This window comes from Drosophila grimshawi, unplaced genomic scaffold (genome assembly GCF_018153295.1).
Source record: "Drosophila grimshawi isolate 15287-2541.00 unplaced genomic scaffold, ASM1815329v1 contig_848, whole genome shotgun sequence".
Lineage (NCBI taxonomy): Eukaryota > Metazoa > Arthropoda > Insecta > Diptera > Drosophilidae > Drosophila > Drosophila grimshawi.
Window position 1 is genome coordinate 22,258,127 of NW_025063692.1, and position 22,063 is coordinate 22,280,189.

At 36.7% G+C, this 22,063-nt stretch overlaps 2 protein-coding genes across 3 annotated transcripts; one reads left to right on the top strand and one right to left on the bottom strand.

Annotated features, from left to right (window-relative positions):
* Window positions 1-337: 337 nt before the first annotated feature.
* Window positions 338-6,634, bottom strand: LOC6565065. 2 transcript variants are annotated; one of them, XM_001991168.2, is made up of 9 exons: window positions 6,586-6,634; window positions 6,126-6,316; window positions 3,982-4,075; window positions 3,759-3,862; window positions 1,648-1,758; window positions 1,341-1,575; window positions 1,160-1,280; window positions 967-1,083; window positions 338-890 (listed from the first exon to the last, which is right to left on the bottom strand). In XM_001991168.2, the coding sequence occupies exons 2-9, from the start codon at window positions 6,249-6,251 to the stop codon at window positions 596-598; spliced, it is 1,203 nt and encodes a 400-aa protein (XP_001991204.2). In that variant the 5' UTR covers window positions 6,252-6,316; window positions 6,586-6,634; the 3' UTR covers window positions 338-595. The 2 variants fall into 2 exon arrangements, with proteins under 2 accessions (XP_001991204.2, XP_032594183.1); XM_032738292.1 differs by having other exon boundaries at window positions 6,472-6,634.
* A 4,484-nt stretch (window positions 6,635-11,118) lies between these two features.
* LOC116805570 lies at window positions 11,119-12,958 on the top strand. The gene is given in 3 exon segments (XM_043216062.1): window positions 11,119-11,347; window positions 11,409-11,794; window positions 11,796-12,958. Coding segments are annotated over 2 exon segments (747 nt in total). The 5' UTR covers window positions 11,119-11,347; window positions 11,409-11,641; the 3' UTR covers window positions 12,390-12,958.
* Window positions 12,959-22,063: the final 9,105 nt, after the last annotated feature.

The following is a 22,063-nucleotide window of genomic DNA, read 5'->3' on the forward strand; positions in this document are numbered from 1 at the left end:
TGGGTGCGGCCATACATTTTTTTAGTGATACTTCAAAGCGGTTATCGGTAAAAAAAAAACTGCAGAAGATATAAGCATTTCCGATTTTTGGGTTTTTAAAAACTTTTGAATTTAGACTCCGACTCTGAATTTTACCTGTTAAGCAATTTTGGGATTATTAAGAAATATATTTCTGATAAATAGAGAAATAATAATAAAAATATGATGTAAAAACCATTTCATCATTTCACGATTTTTCAGAGTGTAGACAAAGAAATTGAATGTTTTTGTTTGTTTTTTTTTTTCTCCAATTTATTATTTATAAATCGGATTATTTATTAAACAGAAGCATGTTAAATTGGTTGCGTTTCATGAATTTGTTTAGAAACCAATATAATCTTTGCATTCGAACATATACAATTATCAGCACTTAAATCGATTTTCAACTTAAAACTCAAATAATAAAAAAAAAGTACATTTATAGAAATGTTCAATAAGACAATAACTGAGCACCCAAAATTGTTGATATTTTAATTAGAAACACAAATAAACATTCCTTCACATTTCGATAATGGATAAGTACACGCGATATTTAAATATATTTTGTTTTCATCAGCTATTTATAAAGCAGGGGCAATGTGCAGTGTGGCTTCGTCAGACTGGGATTGTCCGAGTAGAGTGAAAAGGTTTTGGCATTCAAATCGAAGAGGCCAACAGCAATTGTTTTGACCACCTCATCACATCTGCCATTATCGCGCCACACGCAGAAGCATCCGCCAGTGACGTCACCCAGCATATTGCACACATCATGCTCGCTGACTGGCGGCTTGTAGGTGGCAAAGGCGCGCATGCGCGACACGCTGGACTCGATCATCAGATCATTGGCCTGATCCAAGTGAATGCGCTCAAATCTGTTGAATGGATTGGAATGGAATGCATGAGTACGTGATTTGTGTCTCAAGTGTGTCAAATCGAATGACAACATACTGATTGACATGGTAATTATGAGCGCCCAACGGCACCTCCTTGATGCTCAGATGCGATTCATTCTTTCTGTCCGGATTTGGAGCCATTTCCACATTGTAAAACATTTGCCGTGGATCGCTGCATTAGTTAAGAATATTCATTGACATTGCATTATGCAGGGATATATGAATATGAATGATTGAGGCATACTCACGCCAGAAAGGAGAAGTTAATGGAACAGGCATCGGCGGCACCAACGCCGGCATCTGTGAGCACCCTAAAGGCATCATCCACATTACTTGTGGCAAGCAGGGCCCGTGTCAGGAAATGACGAGCTGTTTGCGATATTGGTTAACTTTCAACTTTAAGCCACAACCAGCAACTAGACAACTTACGTGTTTTACCGCTGCGCAGCAGCTCGGCACTAATAGTATTGATGCTAAAGACTAGACCATGATGATTGTGGCTCATTGTGTAGCCAGGCAGGTGTCCAGCATAGCATAGGGACATAAAATGCTCTTCCTTCACATTATACTTGCCCTGCGGCTTGTCACTAATAATGTGCGCCACCACAAAGTAGTAATGATTCAGCGTCTCCGTGAGAGCATCCTCTGTGTGGCCCAGCAGACGCTAGCCAAAAAAAAAAACCCGAGATTAGGTTCGCCATGTGTGTATAAATATATAAATGATTGGAACACTTACACAATGCTTCTGATTGACAATGATTGAGGAGCAGCCGGTGGGTTGATTCTTGCTGCGTGGCTGATGCTTCACGGCCTGTGGCAAGATCTCGTCCAAGTGCAGTAAAAACAACTGTGGCCGAAGGTCATATTTCAGTTAGTTAATTGGAGTACATACATAATATTAATTTGTAAATTAACTCCAAAATTAATACGTTGTAAAAGCATTCTGTATATTTTACATTTTGATCGCTGACAGAATGATTCATTTATCTTTGCCTAATGATTAATTGTATTTTCTATTATGTTGGCTGCTGTTGCTGGCTGCTTTTAAAGACCATTTAATGAAGTTCAATCAACAAAGAATGTATGTAATTATATTAAATTACACATACGTTTAGGTCATTTACTTTTTAGCATTTTAAATATTTCATTCGCTTTTCAAAATCTGAGCCCATTACAAATTATTCAAAAGGGCATAATGAAGGGGTGCCAATTTTTGTAACGGATCTCAGAGACTATAAGAGCTGGAGACTTCAAATATACATACATAAGTTCTCATATATTATAGAACAACTATAATTTTATAGTTAATCTTAAGGCGATAAACTATTTATCATAAAAATGATTGCTCAGTAATTGTAATAAATTGATTACTTAATGGTAAATGGTAAATGTTAAATGGCAAATGCGAGCAAAATAAATGAACATTCTTGGATTCTGAATGATCAGCTGTTTAATGACATTTTTGTGTACAGGGGCAGTCATAACATTGGCAATGTATGGTCCAATATTCATTTATTTAATTATGCAAATCACATAATAAGCTAATAAAATTCATGCAGCTGATGACAGCCAAGGTTGGTATAATTTTGCGTGCACTTTATTAAACAACTATTCAATCATCAAAATTATAACACATTATTGGCAGGTGTGCATTTCTTACATGAAAGCCGCGTATAGAGATTAAGCGGCAGCTGCTGAAAAACAAGTGGCATGGCTATTAAATCAATAAAAGATGAATGACATTTGAGGAGAAGCCTTTGCACTTGAAATGTTTCTAAGTTCTTGGCCAGACAAATCGCTATTTCTTTTACGTGGCGTCTCCTTCACTTGGCCATTTTTATCAGTTGCCGTCACACATATGGTCAAATTGGCCTACACATTAGTCAACGTAAGAGCATTTAGCGATAGCAACAGCAACAACAACAACAACAACAACAATAACAACAACAATTACAAAACCAATAAAACGGAACTAGTTCAATGACAGTTTGATGCACGGTCGATGCGGTTATTTTGCACTTTTCTGTATTAGTAATTGGCTAAAACTGGTGCGACTAATTGCAAATTAAAGCAATCTTCGAGAGCTCGGTCAATTAATGTACGATCTAATCGAGTCAACCGTAGCACGAGTCTGCAAAATTTCTACAAATCTCTTATTATGCATACAATATATTAAGTATACGCAGCACTTTGATCCGCTGATTTGTCAGAGAATTTTCATGAGGACCGTTAACTGTTAATTGAATTACAATATGGATGAACAATTGCATTTGTTTCCATTTTATAATACTCGTCATATCAGAATGCTAATTATGTTCACAATGCTAATTATAAACGAGTGCGAATGGTAATTACTATTTAATGCCTATTAGAGTATAATTATTTTGTACGAGTACAGATATATATATATATATATATATATATATATATATATATATTTGGTGCTGTCATTGAATTGACAACTTGCAACGTGAGACGCAGCAGAAAGGGGCAAACAAATTCGCAGCACGCAACGCAATTGTGTGCAACGACTTTGGCATTACCTTTACCGTTAGAATAATCAAGTTTAAGTTTGCCTTCGCAACCCCCGCATTCAACAGCTATTTTTTCCAATTTTTTTTGTTTGTTTTTTCATTTCTGTTTTTATAGATAATTGAAACAATTATGTGCTTGTATTTGTTTTAATGGCCACTTAATTTTGCACAGCTGAAGCTCTCAGCTCGAGTGCTTATTATGAACGAGGTGGCTTATGTTGTAGCGGGTGGTCCAAGGGGCGGTGACTCTTTATGGTAAGGTTGCCTGCTAATTGAGTATTGGGTTACATTTGTCGATTTGAATATGGCTCACCTTGTGGAACTCCACCTCGGCACCATCGGCGACGCCCTCCAGTTCCCGTATGTACTGCGGGAAGCTGCCTTTCACAGATTCCAGTGTCTCATTATAGATTTGCCCTGTAACCAGAAAGAAAATCAACCAGAAAAAGAAAAAAATATACATTTAAGAAGAGGCACAAACGAATGATTCACATTAACACATCAATGAGACAGAGACACAAATTTGGAGTACTCACTGCCTTTTGCGGTGCTATACAGCGGCAAGTAGGTCTCGTTCAGTGGCTGAGATAAGATCAGAAAGTTCTTGATCATTGAGCCAAAAGTGCGACCCTGGAAAGCATACATAACTATTATTATTATTTGTACAACTAAAAATGGAAGTGGCTTTCTAAATATTTCATTGGAGTGCCAATGTTTGTCTGCTAATTGACACAGACTACTTATTTATAGCTGTGTTTGGATGCTGATAAAAAAAATGAAAAATGAAAAAGTGTTGTACTTTGCATATATTATATATATATATATATGTATTATATATATATATTGCGACCGTTATCGATCACGACTGATCGCAATGCAAACAAACAAAACGGCCCGCTAAAAACAACAATATGAATAAAAGGCTATTGTTAGACAATATTGAATCTCTTGTAAATGGTCTGCGGGTGGTGGTTGGAGAAGGAGGAGGACTGCCAATGAATGTTGCTATTCAAGGTAAGTTCCCCATATGGGTGGGTCGCCAATTGGCATCGACCGTCTCCCGTCTCAAAGCCGTCACTGAAATGGATTCCGGGCTTGCTTGCTAATTGTTGCCTTGTTTGCCCTTGATATTGGCCATTTGTGCAGTTTTCACTATCAATTCTAATTCCGGTTCGAAACCACACAGCACAGCACCAATGGGACAGCAAACAATTGGGTGTGATCAATGTTTGTGTTGGGTGAAGGTTAAACGGGAACTGGGTCAACAAATACGTACGCAGGCACCTATTTACACGTAGAAAAATTAGTTGCAAATTGAGCATATATTCTTGTTAAAAGTAAAAAACCTATTCAGAGTGAATAGAGCAACAAAATCGTAAACCAAGAACTTTAAATTAAGATTGTTTTTCAGTTTTGTGCTTGCAAATATTTATTTGGAGGGAACAGCCTTAAATTGATAGCTTTCCTCCAATAAACCAAAAAAATAAGTGTAGAAACTTTATTCGCAATTTAATTTTTATATTGTTTTTCTTCACTGTGCACAAGTCGTGACACGCACATACAAATGAGTCCAATTGCCTTTGAGCTTATCGCCACAAGCGTTGCGATTTATCTATATACCAAATATTATATACACATATGCATGTATATATATATATATATGTTCACATCGTCGGCCTGATAAGAAAGCAGAGTATATGCACATATTTACACACAGTATACAAAAGAAATTAAGCACAATAATAGAGTCTGTTAATTAAGCACATCACACTTAAAGTAAGGCAACTTGGATCTAGATTAAACTAGTCAGCGTCTAATAAAAGTGCACAAACTCATAATTCTATAGAGTTCAGAGATATTTTGGATTTAGACTTGGAAAGTATTTGCAATTTTTGCATTAGTCTCTCTTATTTTTGAATTGCTCTATTTGTAAACATTTCAGATTTATTCTTAGTAGAAAAGCTGTTTTTTTTGCTTTAGAAATGATTGTTTGTTGGGCTAGCTAATGCTCTATGCTTTAATTACTCCAATGTATGTTAATGTTAATTACAGATACTATGTTCATATATAACATACATATTTATATATTTGAAATTTCTCAGCTCATTTGGACTTTCTGCTTGAATGGCAATCAGTTCGAATTTGATAATCAGAAAAGCAATTCCATCACATTTGAAATGCAATTGCAGCATTTTAATGAATTATTAAGTCGAGTAAATCGAATCAGTTAATTAGTTAATTATATCTACATAGTTTACTTTCCATTTGTTCTGTTATTTTGAAAATTCCTCGTAAATTTATTTGCATTTACGCGTAGATTTGATTATATTTATCGATAATGAATAAAGTGTAAAATGCATTTCCTAACAGGCCTTTTCAAATGTCGCCTACTCTTCGGTGTAAGTAAATAAATTTGACAAAACTACTGATTTCAAATTTTATCGATGCATCCTAGTAGGCTAGCCTTATAATTCATTTTTCCTTTCAATTGCTTTTAACAAAGTTCAAAAGTTTTTACCCAAATTTAACACATTTCGTACAATTCAGTTATTGGCATTGGCGCAATAAGCGGTTGGTTTTTATAATTAGGTTGGCGTGACTTTGACGAGCGTGTTTTGGAGTTACTTCAAAGGCCAAAGGACAAAGGACGAAGGACGTAGGACGAAGGACGAATACTTACCATATCGAAACCGACCTCGTAGTGAGTGCCACGGGTGTAAAGAACTGGTATCGCCTGACGACGGGGCAATATCCTGCCGGAGGACATGACGCCTGACATTTGGTGGTCGGCGGGACAGGCACACATTTTTTTCGAGTTGTTTCTTCTGATTTATTTACTGTGGTTCGCTAATCAGCTTGCGCACCTCGACACTGCGGAAGTCAAGAAAGATATTTAATGCTCGCGATTTTGATTGTTTTACTAGTGCTCTGCGTCGACTACGAAAATAACAATGACAAAAATATCTAAATAATAGTGTAGCGCGATTTGAGCGATACGTTAAATTATAATTGCAAATGCAACTAACCCACTGAAACAAAACAAAAACAAAAACAAAACAACAAAAAATGTGAAATTGGCAAGTAGTGAAACAAAACACGTCGAAGCAGGTGAGCTAATAATTTATTTAATAACTGTTCACCAGCAAGTGATTTTTGTATTTGGTTCTAATGCGCTTGAAGGTAGAATTCAAACTGAGTTTGCCATGTTTTGGCGGCAGCAATTCGAGGTGCCGAACAACCACAACCACAACAGCAACAATAACAACCAATAACAGACCCAGTGCAAGCAACACGAAGACAGCTGACGAAGCGTCGACGTCAGACAAGCGGCGCGATAACGGACCGTTTGCCGTGTGTTGCACACACACACTCGTATATATATATATATATACATATAAATAAATAAACATATATATATATATAAATACAACAGCAGCAACAAAAACAGACCCAACAACGTTGTTGCGATCCAAGCAGCGACTGCGACTGCGACTGCGACTGCGACTGCGAAGTCGTCGTCTATTCAGCGGTTTAAGCCAAACGAATGCGGTGCGATTCACATTAAATATATTCGCACGATCTAATTTATTTAATATATGTAAATTATATTTATAAAAATTACATTCCTCTGATATATGTAAATATTTATAGCAGCTAAGTGAATATACATATGTCAAATGACAATCAGAATAGCTAATCTTCTTTGTGATATGTTTTTCGAAAATGTTTAAAATTTTCGTTGGGATATTGATTCTTTATATAATTGTACAGTTTTGCAACCCTGGTCATATTCTGCATCGTTTTTGTCTTTATTTCTAAGTCGATTAGATGGCTAATAGGCTTTTCTTTATACATCGTTTTTTTGTTTTTTTTTTTTCTTACCACTTTTTCTGTTCATTTACCTTTGTTTTGCAATTTCAACCTTTATATTCTTTTGTACTCTACAACCAAAGTCGCATAGAGTATTTTGGTTTCTATTCGTTTAAGTTTTTTTCGTACAACACGACAAAGAATGTAAATAGAAGAGTTGAAGCTGTGAAGTGCGCAAACACTAATAGACACAGGGAATCCAGTTCAGATTATTAAGTTAAAACAAAAAATAAAATAAAATAAATATTTAAATAACCTGAATGTAAGGGGAAACCCTAAAACTGTTGTTTGCTTCGGCTAGGTAAGTAACGTTCATTAAATACTTAAAGTGGTTAAAATAAAAAAATGACAACTAGAACCAAATGGTGATAAATTTGACGAATTTCAAGGTAACAACACTTTAAACATTTTTGATGCCGAAACTGGGTATATTTTCCACTGGTCATTCTAATTAACTAAAAGGGGGGGCGGCTTTTGCGTCTGTTCTTGACGTTATTATTGATGCGTCCCAGCTACGTATACGTAATTTAAGAAGGCAAATTTTTGCATACATAATATATATATATTTATATATACATATATATATTCATGTATGTATTTATGTTAACTGACCATGAAAAGCTATCTTATTTATTGGGTTTCCTGCTTTCCAAGGCAACGCTTTCTTGCTGAATTCGGTCCCCTCTCCTTGAATTATATCACTCGGTCAAGTAATCACCTGGTAAACCTATTTGTCAACTACTAATGAACACATCTAGCGACAGGGATAACAATTTCATTTCTATTTAACAACCTGTGCAATGATTAATTTCTGAAAATTGACTCATCTCATCCATAAAAGCAAGATTTTTAAGCTCTCAATTACAAATGTGGCAGTAAAAATGTGGCAGATAAGTTTGTGCCAAATTCAGTGACTTGTGTGTTCGTTAGATGATAATACAATGTACAAGTTATAAAATTAGATCATGATGTGTTTCGATATAGGATCTACAGATGCACATATTTACATATATTTGCACATAGCTGATAATCAGTTTAACCCTGTCAATATACAAATAAAAGTAAGTGAGAGTAAATGTCGTTAAATTATTGTATTATACAAATTATGTCCAACGAGAAATAAGGTGAACATTCCAATTAATCTCATTTTAAAAATATTGTTTATGGTTTTTTTTTTTTTTTTTTTTACTGCAAAAGGTTAACTCCTAACCTTAATTTAATGTATGTTGCGTTAATTTTTCATGGTCAATGTGTGAATAAACATTTTTTAGCGGGTATTTTAATATTGTTTTTAGGCTTGCAACGTATTGAAGGAGATGTCTTCGATCCCAAAAGCTATATAAATTCTTTTCCAGCATCACTTGCCAATTGGTCTGTTCGTCTGTCCAAATTTTTAATCTTATATCCGCCGAACTCCCTCAGCTTTAAAACTATCTTAATAAAACTTTGTGGTTATCCGTCTTTTAGGTTCGGGCTGTTGTGACATCAAACTTTTATATAGCCGTCATGGACAATGGTTAAAAGATTTGTTTTCATATTCATCAAAAAAAAAAAATAAAAATGTAGCCAAGGTATCCAATCTTATTTGTTGATTGCTTATTTGAATTTATAGGCCAGTAGATCAACTATTCTATTGTTTTGATTTTTAGCGAATTAATTGAATCTGCTAGAAGGATTTCTCTATATTCGTATTGGTAGACCTGTTTATTTTCATAAGTTAAGATACATATATCGATTGATTCGAACAAGATCGCAATTAACACACTTTCGATCATATTGTGCGCTTAATTGAGAAGGCCTCTTAAAGGCCGGAATAGTAATTAATTATTTCGTTAACTAGTGCTTGCTATATATGTGTCATCTCTAGTTAACCGATGAGTGATGCGAATTGTTCTGGATATCGTCTGGAAAATATCGATATCGATGTTAGTTGATTAGTTAAGGACCAGTTTACAGATCGGGGAAAAATTTCGCAGCCCAAATTTGCAATATATCCCATTGGTGGAACCTAAAAACGAAAAGGTCTGCTGAGAGGCAATTGTTTAATGAATTCATTTACTCGCCTTCTTGAAGATTAAAATCATTATTTATTCATAATTTACTATTTCCATTTCGACCCCCATTTAACCCCCATAAAAATATAAGAAAGTTCATTCGTTTTGACAGCGTTGAATTGAATCTACACAGGTAACAGTGATATAAAATTGATAACATTGATTTTAGTTTTGCGGTCACTAAACCGGCCGTCAAAATTTCGTCGCGAAATATATCACGACCAGTTTGACACCTGTTTTTTTATATGGAATTTTTCATTATCGATAACTTTTATTTGTATCTGTAAAGTGGCCTTAATATTGTATTGAATATTCATATAAAAAACTCGCATTCATATTCGATATTTGATGCCAAATCAACGATATTGAGTATAAGAAATTAACTTTAAAATGCTATGCTAAAATAATATTTATTTGGTGATCATACTTCACAAAAGCTTTTGTTTATTTCTGAAAATTGTAATGGTCGGCGAATAGATCGATAAGTTATGTTAGCACCACCTTTCTTTCAGAAGATAGAGCGGAATATTCAACGCCACCTAGCGGCCAGGTTATGGTAGTTGAGGGATCACAGCAGAAGTTGAGCCAATCAGCTTCAGACGCCCAAATGATCTCTGGGAGACAATTTGTTTAATAAGTTGGTAAAACTTGAAAAGAAGATAGAAGAAGGGCCAATTTTTAGAGGTCAGTTGAGATTTGGAGGCGAACAAGATGAGAAGTGCGTGCGAGGAAGGAGAATTTATTTAAATAATAATAATAAATAGAATTTATAAATAAAAGTAAAGCTGTGAAAAACTCATACAAGCAAATAAATAAAAATAGCAATAACTGCAAATGTAATGCAACAAACAATATAACATTCGTAACATAGCCAGCAACAACTAAATAAAATGTGCAACATATTTCAAGTATACTGACGAAAATGCACAAGAATAATAAAATAATAATAAAAAGACTCACAATGTGCAGTAAGAACAGTAAAAACGGCAACCAGCAGCAGCAGAGGAAGACGAGCCAGAGCCAGACGTTAGGGACCCGGAGCAGCATTGCCATCCCCTTCCCGGCACTTTGAACAGAGGTGCGCATGCCTAACCCGGCGAAGTAAAGTAAACAAACGATAGCGATGAATTCTGCGAACGCCTGTCATAAATACATTATTCATCATCTACAACAATAAAAGAGAAAAAAAGAAGAATGCCAGTATGAATAAATGTATATTATAAATTGATAAAAAATAAGGACAATTATTTATAAATTTTCGTTTACGCTGCTTGTCCACTCTGTCCCTCCAATACGTATTTATCTTTTAATTTTTGTTGTGCATTATATGCACATCGGTGTCTGAGCGCTGGTGTGTTCATACATATATATATATATGAATAAATAAGTATGAATAAAATATCGGGATGCTTAGCCTAGCAAGAGCCTCTTGACAGGGTAAGATAGATTTTAAGATCCCACACTAGATATATAAATATATATAGATACATATATACAATTATATTAATATATTTATATATATATATATATACATACTTAAATAATCACCACTAAACATATAACTTGCTCTATTCAAATTTTTGATACATCCGCGCGCTGCGTAATAAACGAAGTTGCCAGACTAACGTAAAGTTACGATATAAATATATCGTAAAACAATCGAATGTCTCATAGTACACTTATCGCATAAAATATCGATATTTTGAAAACTATCACTGTGAGCGATGGTCACGCACGTAAATTGTCGAAGATGAGAATCACAGATGCTTACAGCTAGCGCAATGCAATCCTATTCAGATAAATATGTCTTAGTTTGCCGACCTAATGCGAACAGCCTGCTATATGTGAAATTGATAAGTTAACTGACCATCGGCATTGTTGGGTAAATGTATTTATATAAAAATGGAGGAGCCCCCGATTTCGATACTTGAGCTAAAAGCCATAAAGAATGACGAAACAAATCCGCTGTAGACTTCAGGTGAGTTGCCCTGATGATTCAAAAATGTTGGAACACATAAAAGCCATTACTTTATTCATAGACATGGGTAACATAAATCCGGCCATGCTAAGTGCGCACAGCGCCAGCGACGAAGTCGTCTCCAGTGTCAGCAAAACGGACGCCAACAATTTGGAAACGCATCTGTCGAATCAAGAGCTCATTCGGCTGGTGGGCAATCACTCCGTGCTGTACGATAGTCGACATCGGTGATTCAACGGTGACGCCTTCAAGGCGCAACTGTGGCAGCAGATTGCCAGCCAGCCCTCTCTGGAAATGGCCAAATGCCTGAGTACTTGGGCAAAGTTTCGCTACAATTATCAGCTGCATGTGCGACGCTTGCGCAAGTATCGTCGACAACCGCAGTCAACTCGTATCAATACACTGCCACGGCCCACCATGGTGTACGAGGAGGATCTGATGTTTCTCAGATGTTTACAGTCATGTGTCGCACCATCGGCCACTGCGGAGCGAGCAAACCAGCGTGGCAGAGCTGTCGTCTGTGGATGATGATGTGACCATCGTGGCGCCACCCATGGATATCATAGACCTAGATGAGGACAATAACGACCAGTACAAGATTAATCCAGATCAGTAGCGTCTCATTGAGGCAGTGCGCGCCTATCCCCAGCTGTATGATACACACCATGTGCACTATGCCAACAAAAGGCATCGCGGCCTCATTTGGAGTGCCATCGCGAATGAGCTGCATGAGAAGGCGACTAAGTTAATAAAGGTCTGGCTGCTGCTGCAGACGTACTTCGAGTGGGAGCTGATGCAAATGGACGATAGCAATTCTCACTTGATGAAGGAGCTCAGCTTTCGCGGCGTCGTGAATCTGATCAATGTACTGAAAATTATGCCCGAGCTGGACCAGATCGTGAACGGTTATGAAGGCAAGGCATCTAAGTCGCAGCGCTATCATGCGCTCTGGCTGCGCGTCTCGACGCGGGTGAATTGTGGCATTCAGCGCCACCTGGCTGATGCTGCGCAACTTTCATCTGGAGCTGGTCGAGATGCGTAAGGTTGGCTATCAGCTGCAGGACAAATGGTGCTCTCCAATCGACATGGTCGACGAGTTCAGAAGCGCACTGCCATCAAACCTGGTGACAGCCCTCCGCCACCCAAAAAGATCCTGACAGCCAAATACAATCAGCCCTTTGACATTGACAGGGCGGGTATCTCCACCACTAGCACCACCACCGCCGCTACCGCTGGCAATTGTTTATCCGCCTTCGCATCGAGCAGCAAATCTCGTTTCCAATATATCCATTGCCGGCAACAGTAATACTCTGACCATAGCAAGCTCCATGACCAACAGCAGCAGCAGCAGCAACGCCATTACTGCCAGCACCACTCAATTTACCATGTAAACCCATTACGCATTACGGCGGCCTTCAGCCTGGTGCCCAACCCAGCATCACCAATATTAGTCTCAAGGGGTTATCACTGCAGATGCTGGCGACGGTGCAGTTGAGCAGTGGGCGACAGGTGCCACTCGGCCCTGGTCTCCAGGTGCTGATGAATACCAAAAAGAGCCCAGCATATATTAAATACATTAAATAGGCCTTTAAATGGCCATGTCTTCGTAAAAAATTGTCAAATTTCAAAAGATAAGGTATTTTTAGATTTGGCTCGATTTTTCAAATAAAACTGCATTAAAAATTATTTTAATGGATCATAGATTATTTTAATGTTGTCTGCACTTTTTTTTTTGATTTGCAAAAAAAAACGTTTTTTTTTTCATTTTTTTCTTTGGAGATATTCCAAGTTCCATCTGTTCTCCATCACTGCCACGAGGTCAAGCCCCAAGGAAAGCAATTGCTCAAATTCAAATTTTTTTCTTGGATGGAATCAGACTTAAATAGACGGTAAAAAAAATAATAGGAAGAGGATGGATATTAACTTTTTTAAATTTTACTCCTAGGGGACTTGGAGCGACCAAAGCTAGGCTTGAAAAAAACTATAGCATATCTTCAGGCGTGACCAATAATTGTGTACTTGGACAAGCGCATTACAATGTAAAACTCAATTCCAAATGTTGATCATGATAATAATTTATTTCATATTGGAGAACATGTTTTTGAGATACCTTTTAGTTCATTCGAGCTTAGTGATATAAGAAATATGAGAAAATCGAGGAAAAAATACCCCATTAAATTAAAACACCCTCTCATCGAAAGTACCAACAAACAACTAAGAAACATCTTATATATTTTAATAAACGGAATACTATTGGTCAGTTATATGGATTTAATAATAAGAAAATACTAATACCGAATAGTTCTATACATAATAATATATATATGTATATAATTCTATATACATAATAATAATTCTATAATATTGTTATGCAGAATCAAGTCATGTATTGCATTAGTTTGATTTAAATGTGCCCCAGGCTATTAAGTGAGTGAGAAGCCCCACAATCTTATTTATCTCCCAGTGAACACGAGAGAGATACACTCATTAATAATACGGACTGTTGACCAGGACGGAAATTTAGCTCATTTACGTAATGAGATTTAGATTTCTTTGGCTAACAACGCTTCTACAGGAGGTGGTAAACTAAACAACTATTGCATGATTTATCTTTTTGACACGTATCAATATGAGTTGAATTGAATTGTTGTTGGCACTACAACAAGCGTAAGAAAGTATATTTCCTTGAATAAACCTGAAAATCGCATGCTTGAGAATTCTGGTTTGTTTAATGTCAACGAAAAACAACTGACAATTTTAGGCTTAGTTCAATTTGTGTCCCATTTACATTTGTGTAGTTTCATTTGCCCTATGTACAACTCTGTCGTCCTTTTTCCCTTGATGGCGATCATCCTCGATCATCATCATAAAGGCTTGCTGAACTATTTTGTAACTTTTTTTTTGCATCTGCAACTTGGCCGCAAAGCGAAAATCCGCCGTTATTAAAACATTATTATTCTAATAAAAATGCATACAAATTCAATGGGATCGATCGGTTCCCAATTTGTTAAATATGTAACATTGTCAATCATTCCAAATGCATTTTATCTTTTTATTTCCTAAATATATACATATAATACATACATTACAAGTACACACAATAATAACAGACTCAAGAAACCAACAATAATCCATAACCAAAAATATAATAAATGCATAATTTTTTTTAAATTTTAAATTCAATCTGAAGACAATGACGAAATGGTGAGCTGTCGTCATCAGTTTTCGCTGGTTAGAATGGGCCTGGCTTAAAAATTGTTCAACGTTGTTTGTCTTGCCTTGTTGTCTATTTCGCTCTTCAGCGATTTATAAGACCAACTGGCTGAGTTAATTCCTAGGATCGCTTGCATGGTGGATGTTTATTCCTTGTTCGAAATAGGAAAAAACTTTCGACAAATTTATTTGATGTTAGTTGTTTGGATACAACATGCTCAGTCTGACCTTGCATCAAACGCCAGTTCTGCTTGCAACTGAATGAATGCCGTTATAGCGCAACATTTTACGTTAAAGCGAAATGCCGTATCAAGAGTGGCCGTATAGCGAGATATGGTTGTATGTCTATGTATATATGTCTGTGTGTCTGTGTGTATTTTTATGAAGTTATGATGAAATGAGATGTGGTTGTGTGGACACTGAGAGATACAGAGCACCGAGGAGCTAAACAATGAGCAACGAGCACATTTGCTGGCAGAAATATCGGTGTTGCCTCTTTAAGTAAGTTACCACTATTTATCAAAATTTATTAAATTTAACAAAAAAATATAAAAAACGACAAAAATTAGGCAAACATTTGCCGTAGCGTGTGCATATTATTATTATAATTGTATTATATTATATATATTGTATATATATATGTATATATACTATATATGTTTAAAAAATATTACAGCGCTTTGCGAATTGTTTCTCTCTGTGTTGTCCTTATTTCAATAGAGAAAAGCAGGTCAATAAACCAGAACAGCATAAAACAAAAGCTAATTGCAGCTTTTGCAGTGTTGCATGAAACATCGCTAAGGCGAGCTTATTTTATGCCTCTTTCGAAAGAGCTTTTTGGGACAGCAAATTTTATGGTTGCATCTCGAAAGGCATAATTTTTATGGCGGGCGTAATGGTTGTGATCTCCGCTAAACGTACACACGTTCCACACTCAACGAATAATGTTGTTAGGCCTGATGCAATTGAAAACTGCAAAATTAACATTTTGCAACCCAACGAAATGTTATCAACAGTTTAAGCATAGACACGAACCCACATGAATTAACAACGATTTTAAAACTAAAACAATTAAATAATCTCAATTTGCATTTATGGTTAACAAAAAATTGCTGCTTTTGGGATAGAGGCGACAGGAACGCTATAAGACTTTTCTTTACGCATTTCAAATAGAAATGGTTTCTTGCAATTGCAGTTTTGTTACCTTCTCCATCCTAGCCACTTTTCACAATATTCATTAAAAATGATGAACAATAAACATGCCAACATGCGACATGTCCAAGGATTAAGAGTGCAATTTTACTTGTATGCCTGCAGTGAAGAAGAAGATTATTATTATTATGATTATAATTACAATTAGTTTTATCATTATTTTTATTATTATTGTTTACAACTGTTTCCATCAAACCTAATTCTTACACAAATGCGAGAATCATTGTCGGGTTGAGGGTTTTCCATGTACTCCGAGCCAAGGATTTCACATGATCTTGATCTGCTTTAAGGATTCCTCCTCATTGTCAGAACTCTACTGACTACAACTAGTTTAGCTAGGGGACTTCTCTGCCTCCAATATCCTCTCATTTGGCTTGTCTTCCGGATAGCAAGGTGGTATCAATGCTCAGGGAATTCCCTGATTCTGAATGGTCGTATTAGACCAAAGTTCATTTTACTTTACAATAGTGAACCCGTATACAGACAAAAACAATTGTCAGCTTAAAATTAGAAATTAGAGTACCTAAAAACGGAAACTGAGCAATTTCACTGCGGATAGAAACGGAAAAGATTTCCCAAATTGGAGCAAAACTGATGGATAGTTTGTCGCAAGTCGTAATTATTATGTTAGGATTAAATGTTTGTTACTTGGATTCTTATTAAATATAGTAATAATTAATAGTAAATGCTGCCAAAATTATACTTTCTTTTGATTCCCCTTTGACCATTTTAGCTTGTGCTCAAAGAAGTTATAGTAATAATTATATCAAACTCATAACTAAAAAAGTGGGCTTTGCAATAGATGCATCATTATATATATATATCTGTCTATCGGTCTGTCTGTCTGTCTAACAAGCACTCCACTTTCACTTCTGTGTCAAAATGAGTTTGCTTTTAGCTAATATAAATTAGACTTAGTACTGATTAAATTAATGGGTCATCGTTCTACTTTCGGGTGACCTTTCAATTTCGTTGGGCCTGCTGGTGTTTTCTTCTTGTACTGCATTGTTCTTACCATTTCCATTTCCCAACCCATTTCCCAACACATTTCCCAGCCGTTTCCTCGTCAATGCAAAACTCCGACTGAGTGGCATGCTTCGTTCGCTGCTGATGCTGGCCATTGTCAAACGATTTCCTTGCTTTGGCTTCGCGCTTTCCCAAATATTGCTTAATTGCGCTTTTACTTAATTAGAAAAAATACAGCCAATTTAAGAATTTAAGATACTCTCTCTCTCTCTCTCTCTATGAAGCGTTTCAAGAGCCTAAGAGATGGCTGTGAGAAAAATAGAATGTTTAAAGTTTTTATTCAAAGCGATCATCAGCTGATTCTGTCTGAAATCCACATTTGTTGGAGATATTGGATATTTTCTAATTTCCTTTTGTTGTAGATGAGCTTAAGTTTTTTCAATTCCCAATTCGACGTTGCTGTCAACTGCGAAATACTTTGATGCGCTAAGTAATACCAACTGATAACGGGTAGCAAATAATAGGGCAGGTGTAGCCAAGAAATACCTTCCAGGTTTCCCATTCAAATTGTGTTATTGCATGACTGAATAATATTATAGAGAAGGTACGTAGTAATCCGCCTATACTAGATTATTGGGTTTGAAGGGTATTACGAGTAACATGCCTTTCAAATTTGGTGACTATAGCTTTCAGATTTTTAGGGTAGGTGTAGGCGTGGTCTGGAAATGTATAGGACGATCTGTGAAGGAGGTCACCCACAAGTTATCTTCCAAATTGTGGGAGCTATGCGGACTTATCGATGTACACTTTCCGAAATATCGGCATTGGCGATTATGGGCGCAAGTGTGGGCGTGGCCATACAAATTTGTTATCGGTTCTTAAAGACGGCTAACAGTGATACACCTAACAAATTTGAAGGCTCTAACTCAGAAACTGCGAGAGATATAGCCGTTAAATATGGGGCCTGGGGGCGACGGAGGTGGGCGTGGCAACTGGCGATCTTTGAAGACCATCACCAACAACCAACCAAATTTTGTGACTGTAGCCTAATAATTGTAATCGATTTTATCGATTTCACTGCCCAATTCGATACCCGAGTATAAAAGTAAAAGTTGAGAAGCTTTCGGAAATATGCAACTATAAATTTAATAAATGAATTTGAGCACAGCCGTTAAATATACAAATTAATTTGATGGTTAACAAAATCGATAATCGCGGGGCAGTTATCGATACAGAGAAATTCATTTGGTGACTAAGGCTATTCGAGAATTCTATTCTAAATATGAAGTATCTATCTCTGATAGTCTCTGGGATCGACTGTTCATTCATGTGGACAGACGGATAGGACTCGGCTTGATTCGAGTCGGTTGTGGATGCTGTACAAGCATATATGTTATTTATGAGCTCGGAGATCTCACACACTTTATTAAACCCTATTTTCCCCATTTTGAAGTGGCACTCTGTTGTATATAGGCGTAATCTGTTAACACAAATATCTAGAAAAAGAACTAAGAGGGAAATTCGCATAGAGACTCGACTTCAGAGATGGACTTAAAGGGATTCTTTAGAGAGCGAACCGATAGTCTGCGACTGGCAGGCTGTTGTAAACATTTTGTAGACTACAGGGTATCTGCGATGGGTAGCAACCCGAGCAACCCAACCAATTCGTGGCTGCTGCTGCTGAATGAAACGAAACAAAATGGCAAGTAAAGAAAACTGTGTAGCTCAAGCAGCGACGCTGACGTCGACGTCGACAGCGATAGAGACAGCGACAGCGACAGCAACAGCAACAGCGACAGCAACAGCGACAGCGACAGCGACGTTGCGACTTTGCGTATTTGATTTGGTTACATTTCGTAACAGTGCAGCAGCTGTTAGCTAACAGCGCGTCTTAACAGCAGCCGAGCGTGTCCTGTTGTCGCGTCGTGTCGTGTCGTGTCATATGGCAATATGGCAATATGGCAGGAGCAGCAACTTCAGCACGTGGCTGTCGCAGTTCGCTTCGGCTCTGTTCCGTTCTGTTCTGTTCTGTTTACTGTGCTTTGTGTGTTCTGTTCAGATTAGTTTGGACTTTGAGTTTCAGTTGAAGCAGTGCAGCCAGCAGCGAGTCACGTCACCGTCTCCAACATTGTCCGTGGTCGTGGTTGCTGTTGCCGTTGCCGTTGTCGTTAGTTGGCACGTTGCGACGTGTGTGGTCGTGTGTCGCCGCTCAGTCGAGGTCGTGGTCTCGCATGAAGCGGTCGACAAGTCGCATCAGTCTTTGTCAGTCAAGTCAAGTCAAGTCAAGCACAGCCAAGCCAAGCCAGGCAAGGTAAAGTGAGCAAGTCACCGTTGCCCAGCGCCACGTGCGGTTTCCGTTTGTACCAAAGTCAGCTGCAAGTTGCGGAGTTCAAGTTGCAATCGGAGTTGGAGTCGAAGTCGCTGAAGTCGCGTGTTGTCCTTAGGCGCAGCGACGCGTAAACACAAATTTTGTGGCCAAAAAGATCAGGCCAATAACCATTTTTTTTTTGTTGTGCATTCCTTAAGTTTGTTTTTTTTTTTTTTTGGTGAACCGTTGTTGTACCGTGAATTACAGCAAGCAAGTGGAACCGCTACTGGAAAACGCTTGGTGAGATTTTTCTAGCTAATTTGCTGACAATTGGCCCGTATTTTGAATGTTCTTCGCTTTGTTGTATTTGGGGTTTCTTCTTCTTTTTTTTTTTTGCATTAATTTTCGCTAATTTTCTTATTGTTTTTCTGTTTTGTTTACTGTCAGCACTTTGAGAAGAGTGCTTCAAAGGCATTTCCATTGATCGAACGAATTAATTGAAACGAGTCTGAAGTGCGTTGGGTTCAGTCCTAATCCGAGCCCCTGTCCCCTTTCCACGCATTAGGCTAATGACTTTTGAAAGTATTTAAAACGGCATCCCGACTCATCGAAATTTCGCTTCATTTCTTCTTTTGGCCAAAACTTTGTGTGCTTCAAGTGCCAAGCTAGCAACAAAAAAGCCAAACAGAATTAAACAAGTAAAAAAAAATACTACAAATACAAATACGAATTACAGCAAGTCACATCAGAAACTTGTAATAGGCCCAAACCAGAAATTGGATTTGTGTTTAAGTGGTGAGTATTGAGATTGGGCTAAAGCACTTCCAACTCCCATCTACCTCTCCCATCTCCCCATATAATATTCGTGAGAACTTTCAATATTCGGCTTCTTCATTCGGCTTAAGCTCTTTTCTATTACATTTTTAATTTTGCTTAAAATTAAATTGTGCACGTTAATTATTTTGATATGTCCGGCAACTAGAAACAACATCAAAGTGCATTTTATTGTATCTTATCGTGTTTACAAATCTATTGTAAATGTTTTTCTTTCGCTTTTCCAAAAACGTTTGTTTTTCTCATCATTAAGTAATTGTCATAAATATTGAATTACAAATTCCGCATCAAATGAATATGAACGCTTTTTAATTGCTTCCATCTCAGACTTGATGTGGCAGTACAGTACAGTATCTATCTATCTGTGTATCTCTCTCCCCCCCCTCCCTCTCTCTCTCTCTCTCTCTCTCTCTCTGAGAATGGGTGGGATAGGTGAGGATGAACCAGGGATTTCATGTAAAGACATTTTCACAAATTCTTCAATTTCGCATGATACAATATTAATGGGCACTAATTGTTGTTGCAACAAATATGACTGCCACACGGACGGGACTGTCTGTCCGTTATTACACTCATCAGTCTGTAAGCGATTAGAAATTTTAATTACTGCACTGGGAAACTGGGAGAATAAAATTCGAGTGTAGTTTCAACTGCTAAAACTTGAATTGTAATTCGCAACAATCTGCATATGTAGACAATCACAGACACAAATATAGTATACATGTATATATATATATATATATATATATATATATATATATGTATATATATATATGTGTGTATGTAAAGCTTTGTTCGTGTCAGGAATTAAAGTTTTGGCTATTAACTAAATTAAAACAATTCTGATTTATTTAAGTATTTCCCATAAAAATATATAATAATATTAAATAATACAACTTGGGCTGAGGCGTTAACTAATTAATAAAACCTATTTTATTGCGATTTTAATTGCAATAATAATTGTAATAACAATATTATGCAAAGTCCGACATAATTAGCTTATAATTATGGTTCCAAAACACAATTATATATCGACTAATTAAGTCGAGTTATGTGAATGTGGCTAATTTTTAATTAATTAATTTATTTATTGTCGACTAATATCAGCATGCAAAATATATTTATTTTAATGTTTTCTCTTTGACGATTGGCTGTGAACTGAACATTCGACATATGTGTAGTTATGTCTGGCTATTTATTTCTTGATTGCACAACTTCAGATTTATCTTTCGACAGAATGTGGGAATGGCAGCTATATGATATAGCGGTCCGATACCGTCGGCTTGTCTAACTATGTTCTGACAGATATTTGCCAAGTTTCAACAAAATACCGCTTTGCATTACGTGACCGGAAGTTGGATTCAAATCTCTGCCTTTCTTTTTATTCCGCTAGACTCCTTCCTAGTAATCTTCCGTCGTTGATTGCCCGTAGAACAATTCTCAGTATTGTCTTTATGCATAAGTTAATCAATGGCATAAATAGATTTTCCCTTCCTAGTAGGTCGTCTTAATTTTTCAATTTCTAGCAGAACTCTCTATTCCTTTAATTCAATTTGAATAAATCTCTGGGAAATCTCTGGCCGTGCTTAACTTTGCTGAGCTTGTCTAATTCCACAGGATCTCTATTTCCCCCTCCTCATCGCTCTCTGTATATTACGAATCTCTAACAATTAACAATATCACTTCTGATTAAATTTATTTGGGTTTGCCCAATCTTCTCAATAAACAGTTTAATATCCCATGTATTTTATATTTTATTTATTTTGTACATTATTAATTTTAGCTAAACTATTCTTTTTATACCATGAATCCATTAAAAATGGGTAAAAAGGGTATAATGGTTTTGTGCGAATGTATGTAACTGCCAGAAGGAAGCATCTCCAACCCCATAAAGTATATATATTCTTGTTCAGGGTCAACAGCCGCGTCGATATTGCCATGTCCGCCTGTCCGTCCGTCTGTCTCTATGAACACGCATACCTCAGAGACTATGAGAGTTAGACTTCAAATTTGAAATACAGGTTCTCTTATACCCGGCGCAGATCAAGTTTGCTTTATTTTATCGATAATTGCCTCTGTTAATCGAATATCGACATATTTAAATTTCCGATAGCAATAAATGCTACAATTCTGAAGGCAGAATTTTCTAATTAAAACCTAATATAAATATGCACATTATTGAT